This window comes from Benincasa hispida, chromosome 1 (assembly GCF_027475165.1).
Source record: "Benincasa hispida cultivar pf3 chromosome 1, pf3_genome.v1.1, whole genome shotgun sequence".
In the NCBI taxonomy this organism is placed as follows: Eukaryota; Viridiplantae; Streptophyta; class Magnoliopsida; order Cucurbitales; family Cucurbitaceae; genus Benincasa; species Benincasa hispida.
Genome location: NC_143478.1, coordinates 32,751,387 through 32,759,306, shown reverse-complemented (window position 1 = coordinate 32,759,306; position 7,920 = coordinate 32,751,387). Strand labels below are relative to the sequence as shown.

The 7,920-nt window shown below is 32.0% G+C and overlaps 1 protein-coding gene across 1 annotated transcript; it reads right to left on the bottom strand.

Annotated features, from left to right (window-relative positions):
- Positions 1 to 2,913: 2,913 nt before the first annotated feature.
- Positions 2,914 to 4,730, bottom strand: LOC120087262 (ethylene-responsive transcription factor CRF4-like). The gene has a single exon (XM_039044208.2). It carries the CDS (start codon positions 4,217 to 4,219, stop codon positions 3,239 to 3,241), a length of 981 nt encoding a protein of 326 aa, XP_038900136.1. The 5' UTR covers positions 4,220 to 4,730; the 3' UTR covers positions 2,914 to 3,238.
- Positions 4,731 to 7,920: the final 3,190 nt, after the last annotated feature.

The following is a 7,920-nucleotide window of genomic DNA, read 5'->3' as shown; positions in this document are numbered from 1 at the left end:
ACAATTATATTTAAAAATTAGATAATTCCTCTATTAAATATTACTAGGTTGCATAATATCTCACTTTTGATAAAGTAGTACATAATAAATAACTCATGCAAACTTAAATATGCCTTAAAATAGATTCTCACACACAACTTTAGAGCAAGATACAAACTTAAAAACCCAAAAAAAATTAGATAACTTTTACTAACAACCACAAAATCCAACACAATTTAGAACCCTTTCTTTTAAACAATGGATTTGAGTTATGTTTCACTCAAAGAAGGAAAGGGTGTTCACTTTTTTTAATTTCCCCTCCACTTTTTCCTTGATTAAGTGATTACTATAAAATAAATGGCACATTTTTGCTAAGATTTCTCAAGTGGGCTTCAAATAAAGTGGGATAGGAGCCCTTCAATTTGAAGTAAAGCTCTATGTACTATTAACAACCAATTAAAACATTAAGAAATTAATTATTATTTGAATAAAACATGACTATAGCGACCGCGGGGGAGAATCGAACTTTTGACCTTTAAAAATGACGGTCATGTTAACTAGTGTTGAGCTAAGCTCATGTTGACTTGAATAGAACAAGGATTGTATTACAATATATTTGTAAAATTTTAGTATTTGTGTAATATAAAAATATGTATAGTTTATTTTTTTTATTTAAAAAAAGTACACAAAGAGAGAAAATCTTAGACATAATGATTAATAGAGTGGGGGCATAATGTTATTTTATGTTTTATTTAGAAAAGGGAAAAAAAAATCTAAGATTTTCTTTTGAGTAATATTGAAGCAAAATTGGAAGGACAGAAGTTGTCCCATGGGATGGTCTCTCCCTCTCACACACACAACATTGATTCTAAAATACAATTATTAATATAAACATTCATTAAATTTAAATACTTTCAATTTTGTTTCAAAAATTTGTTAATTACAATTATGGCCTCACAAAATCATTGTGCGTGCTGTGTGCACGTGAGCATTGTTCATATTTATGGTATTTCCCTCCTTTGAAAATTCGAAGAAATAATTCACATTTAACTTTGACTATAAATTAATATAATTATGCCAGTTTTCATTTTTTTCCCTAAAAAAATATGTATATAGTATTTATGTCATCCTCAAAATAATATTTTCCTTGCGTGAATTTATTTTCAAATTTATGTTCTAGTTTATTCGTAATCTTTTTTTCTTTTAAACTGAAGATCACATATTTTAAAAATCTTTCCTAAAAAAGTTATTGGTACTGTTTTTAAACGACGAAAGAAGTTATTAGAGAAAAATGTATAATTATTGAAAATATTACGATCATCAAACACATCGGTTATAATTATATGTTTGTGAGTGGTTTTGAAACCATCAGAATCGCTTTTGTCATATTTAAGATTTGTTTGGATTAAAAAAATCATTTTTATCTACTTTTTTTTATAAAATCTAGTGAAAATATACTTAAAAGGTTATTTTGAATGATTGTCAAATAGAAAGCACACATATACTTCTAATTGTGTAGAGAACCAATATCTGATATATATCTGATAATGATACGTCTAGATATGTGATAGATACATGTCCAATACATGATTTGAAATATCAGATTTTTTAAAATTTTTCTAATTTTCAGATACGTGTATTCCATATAAGGGGATACATTGTGCATTCCTTTTTTCATATTTAAGCAGCTCAACCCACAGTCTATTTATTTAAAAGTCCACTTAAATCTAGCAATTCAAAACAAAATAGATTAAAATAAAATAATAAAAAGAAAAACCCTAAAGATAATTAAAACTTCGTTATTCTCTTATCTCTTACTATCTAAATCATGATTCACACCTCCTCCCTCCTCATCCTCAAATTCATTCTTCGATCTTCATCTCCTTCCCTATTGTCTACCCAGTCGCTTAACCACAACTCCATGATAATTTTTTTTTTTTAGTTTTCACTCTCTTCTTAAATCTATTTTAATCTAACTTAAAATAAGTTTTATAGCAATTAATTGGACATTATCATAAAACACACATATATATAACCTACTTATATTTTAGTTTTTTTAGAAATTGACGTATTTTTATATCTTATCATATTCGTATCTTGTATCCATATTTGTGTCTGTGTTGATTTACTTTTAAAATTAAACACTTGGAAAATCAATCCAAACGCAGCTTTAAAATGACAGTCAAATACAATTTTAATCACTCCAAATAATTTTCATACTATTAAAGATGTGTTTGAAAATAATTTTAAAATTGAAAAAGTGGTTCAAATTTATAATTACTCTCAAACATAATTTCAACTAACGGTTTCAAACATTTAAGTACCACCCATTTAAAATTCAAATATTGAGAGAGAATCTCAAATATACGGAGAGAGAGATTTCCATATAAACATGAAGTTACCAAAATTAAGTGTGTATTTAAATTGTGATTTTAAAATAGCGTTACATTTTTTTAAACAAAAATAGCTCAAAAAAAGAAGATTTGAAAAATGATGAAAAATGACATAGAGAAAGAGGAAGACAGCCACTTTGTCTAAGTTGACATTTTCTTCCTCTATCATTGACACTTGGTGGATTACCATTAATCACTCCTAATCACACCAAATTATTTTAAACTAATCCCCCATTTATTTCCTTTCCAATTCCAATATTATTTATTTATTTATCATACATCATTTTTATATTTTTGACCTCAAACATCTTCAGTCTCCATGCACAAGAAAATTGTTACTACTATTATTTTAAAAGAAATATATATTCTCGTCAAATATCTAAATTCCTTTCAACTATTTAATGACCCTTTAAGAAAGGTAGAGATTCTTTTAACTCTTTAGCCACATTCATCCATGTTCTAATTAGTTTATTTGAGAACAAAATTAGTAATTTTTATTTTTAGGTTATGTATTTAAATTGTGCTATAAACAGATGAAACAAGAGAGAAAATTGGAGATATATAATTATACAAAGCTCTTCCACATTATACACTCTTAAATGACAAAGCCTAATTATTGCCTTGATTAAAATTAAAAAAGGATGTTAAAAAAAAAAAAAGAATAAATATATCTAGCAAAACTGGTCCACTCAACTTCCCAGAATATGTAAAATAGGTAAGGAAAAGTATACCCAAAAAAAAAAAAAAAAGCTAAAGTCGCAAAAATTGCCGTTTTTTGAGAAATGCGACATGGAAAACAAAATTCCGCCGACATAACGGTGGAGGCAGCGGTGGTCAGCCGTCGCCGGCACCCGGTACTCCGCTGCTTACAGAACCACCAAAGGGTCCGATCCCATCAAAATATCTTGGAAATAGTCATCGCCTCCTTGGCTGATCGAAGAGGACAACAATGGCGACCCAAAATCTTCAGGCAAATTAGTGAAAATCTCACTGAAATCTTCGTTCCATATGCTGTCTTCGAAGAACAGCGGCTGGTCGTCCAAGAAGATCGGTGATTCGGGGCTTGGAAATTTGAAGTCATAGTCGAATCTGGGGAACTCGGTGTGGAACTCCTCAGAGAAAGAAGTTTCGCCTTGACATTCGTGAAACTGATCATCGGTGAACGGCGCCGGCGGATTCTGCACCTCGTCTGACTTTGGGGGTTTTTCGGATTCTTCTGGCGACGGCGTTCTGAAGTGGAGAACCGAAGTCGGTGATGATAAATTGTGAGACTCTTCACAGGAATCGTAATAGGAACCGGAAACAGAGGGGATATTAGCCATCTCAACTTCCTTCTCCGGCATCGACACCGGCGGAGGCGTTGCAAAGTTCGTCAAAGCATCCGGTCCACGGAGCTGAATGGCAGCGTTATCATAAACCATCGCAGCTTCCTCCGCCGTGTCGTAAGTCCCAAGCCAGAGCCGTACACGACGAGCCGGATCCCTAATCTCCGCCGCCCATTTTCCCCACGGCCGCTGCCGTACACCACGAAATTTCTTCCCATTCATAGGAGGAGCCACCTTCCCCTGGCGCTGGAAGTCAGAACGCTCACCGGCAGGCCTCTTCCGACAACTGGGTAAAAGATTATTTCGACAGCCACTTTGGATTTTGATCTCATTGATGTATTTCTTCACTCTCTGTCTCTCGAAATAATCATCTTCATCGCTGGACGAATCCGTGGCATCAGGGTCCGTTACCGAAATCCGTACGACTCTACTTTCGGAGTGGTGATGCTTTTTGGCGGAAAATTTGTTGGTGAAGTTACGGTGCTCTGTGAATTTAACAGGGGAAAACAGAGTATCCTCCATGGCAGATTCAGCATCAAACTCTGGAATCAATGGGGATTTTATAGAATGATATAGAAGGAGGAAAATAGTGAAAAGGGTAAGTCAAAAAAACAGACAGTTTTTCGTATTTTGGATTCACACTGAGGAAAAAGAAAACCAAAAACGCCACAGTGAGGAACACGCTTGCTCCGACTCTTTTTCAGTCCTGTTGTGTAGGGCTGATGAGAATGGGTGGGATTATTTTCTGGTGGAAATCTGAGAAGGGTTTAAGGGGATGATGAAGAAGAAGAGTTTTTGGGAGTGTGAGAGTTTGTGAAGAAGAAGAAGGATTGTATGAGTATTTATTGAGAAAGAGAGAGAGAAAGGGAAAGTACTGTTACTGTTAGAGTGTTGGGCAGAAGGAAAAGAAAGTGATATCTCATTCTCATAAAACCACCATAGCAATGGAATCCAAACACACTGAAATCCCTGTTTTATAGGATCCCAACACCCCAATTTGGCAACTCTACATTTCTAACCCCTTTATTCCCATTCCCATTCCCACCGTATTCTTTTTACCCTATTTTTTCCATTATAAATCTTTTCCATAACTCACTCATCATCATCATCTAATCTAATATAATATTAAATTTATTTTTACCCATCTAAATAACCTCGATCATAATTCACATTACTTTAATCTCTTATCTTTATAATTTTCAATCCATGATTTGAAATCACTATCAATTTCATAGGATTATTATAAGCAAATCTCATCGAACAATTTTTAACATAGTTACTATTTTGAATTAGAAGAAATTATTCATTTTTTTTTAAGTATAATAGTTGAGTCACACTTGTTTTGATAGAAAATTTTAGAAGGATTACGTGAAATAAAGGGGTAAAGTAGGTATTATGATTTGAAAAATGGCAGGGTGTTTGCTAAAAGGAGTGGGATTTCTTCTTCCACTAATTATTTTGACCGGAGGTGGGGTGGGTGTGGGTGAAGGGTGAAGTGAAATAAGATAGGAGAAGAAAGGGTAAAAAGGTAAAATGGGAGTGTAGGTCGGTTAAGAAGGGAGGGAAAGATTCCGGTGATTACACAGTCCCGGCCGCCGCATCTCAATGGTCGACGGAGGTTGTGACACGTAAGTAATAAGTGGGCCCCAGAAAGAGACACGGCCCAATTGGACAACATCATATAGGGTGGTGACTCAGCAAGTGAGTCATCTCGAGTTTCGTGGTGCCAGTCACGTGACCCCCAAGATACCCGCCACCCGGTCCAGTTGTTTAATTAATCGGTCAAAATTTTTGACTCCTTTTTAAATAAAATTTAAATTAATTTTTCTTTTCTTTTCTTTCTTTTTTTTTTAAAAAAAATATTAACGCACAAATAAAATATCTTTCACTGTTAAACAGTACACTTTGTCCCCTCACTTACTCCTTAAATTACCCATTAATCCCCCACCGTAATAACGGGAAAACAAAATCCTTTTTTATATTAAATCTAATTATACACAGGCCTTTTTTAACGAAATTTCCTTTTTTTTTTAACTTCTTTTTAATTATATATATATATATATATATATTCAAATTTCAAAATGATGAGACTACCCATCTCTGTCTCTACCGGGGCGTCACTTTCCTAAATTATAAATTACTTCTAACTAAATTTATAGTATTTAAATATATTTATGTTGTCAAATTTATATATTTTTTAAGAAAAATATGTTTCTTTTCTATTCTAGCCGCTTACTTATGTTTTATCTCAAAAAAAAAAAAAATAAATAAATAAATAAAACCTCGCTTACGTTTTTATAAAACATTTGCATATATAGCTTGGTAGAAATAATAATAATAGACCATTAAAAATGAGATTTCAACAATTATTTTGATCCGCTTGCAAAATTTTACTCAAATTTCATATAAAATTGTAGCTTCATAAAGGGAGAAAAAATTATGGACTTATTTGAAAGTTCCATTCGAATCAAATTTGTAAAGTCAAAATTAATAGTCACTAATTTAAAAGTTATTATAACATTTTTACTAAAAATAAAAAAGGAGTTGGTAAGACAGTTATTGTTATTGACAAATATATTTAGGGTTGGAAAAAAAAAAAAAAAAAAAAAAGAGGCAAGGGATGATGAAGAATCAAGCTGTTTGAAATAAAAAAATAACGTTCCAAAATCAATAATTATGGGATTAACTTAAAAGGAAATATTTCCTTTTTCTTACAATATCGAATAATACGTAATCAATAGTGATCTCATTTTCTTTATAGGACTTCTTCTCATTTATAATTCTGTTTAATTTACGAAACTCATAAATTAATTATTGTTTTTTCAAAAAAAGAAAAAAAGAAAACATGTTTTTTAAAATTCACGTGAAGCAGTAGCGCGTACTTGTACGCCCAAATAGTTTTCACGTCGTCTCAACGTCCTCACCTCTCTTCTTAATTTCATTTTTTTTATCCTTATAACCATTAGGGCGGTAGAAATTAAAAATTTATGTTAAAAACTCAAGTGGCATCATATTTATACTATCAATTGAGACGAGAGGTTTGATTCTCTCACCTTCCATATTTAATTCAATACCTTCTAAAAAAGAATTAGAAATGTATATTCACTTTTTGTATGGTATCAATTTCAATTGCTTAAAAGTTTCTTAGTTCATTATTTTTGCGTAGTCCAACTTATTATTCAACTATAATTTGTCATGTTAGAGTGAGTGTAACTTAGTGGTAATTGGTATGATCTTCCTCCCTAGAAGTTGATGGCACGATTCTCATTCATGTCACAAAGGGCATGATTTTGATACTTTTCTTTAGTCAAAGTATAACTTTATATGATATTTTGATCACATGATGACCTAAATTGAGTAAAATGAGCAAACACATGTTTTTCAAGTGTTTGAAATTGATTTAGAGTGATTTGGACTGATTTTATGGGCTTTTATTGAAGTTTTTGACTGTTTTGCAGAAATCTGTCTTAATACACCCACATTGTTTAATGTGCCTAGACGATGCGACAACATAACTTTGATTTTTCAGATTTGTGCCTACTCATCCAAGTTGTTATTTCTCAACCAAAGTTGTTATCCATTGCTTAAAATACTAGGTAAACACTCAGAATATAAAATTGGTCGTTCTTAAATCAATTTTGGCCTATAAAAGGATGGGAAACTTCTCTTTCCAACGAACCACAACCCATCCACAAAATTTAACCCTCCTTGGACTTTCACCCTTCCTAATCATAGAACTTCAAGAATGAAAGTCCTTTGAAGTTTGAGAGCTTTAGGTCATCCCTACTTTGTAAAAACGTGTGGAGTGATAGGGTTCATCCTTGAGAAAGGATAATCACTCTAGGAAAAGATTAGGAGAGTGGGAGATTGCTTCAAGGGACCATTATATTGTATTTTCCTATATAATTAGTTCATTTATGCACTTCAATATTTGTTTCTTATTTTCATTCATTTATTTTGTAATCATGATTTATGATCCAATGAAATCCATTCATTCGTTCTTAATCATGAGCTAAATTTTCTAAGTTGTTCAGTTATGTGAATACCCTGGGGCTTTATGACTTGATTAATGCTTATGCTTTATACCTCTTTAACTTGTGCAATTCCTTTGTTGAGTTTATAGAAAAATATTGTTAAGTTAAACTAAACTTAATTTAGCAATCTAGTGGAATCTTAATGCTCAGAAGGTTAGTATATAAACTAATGTCATAAAGGGATATGGG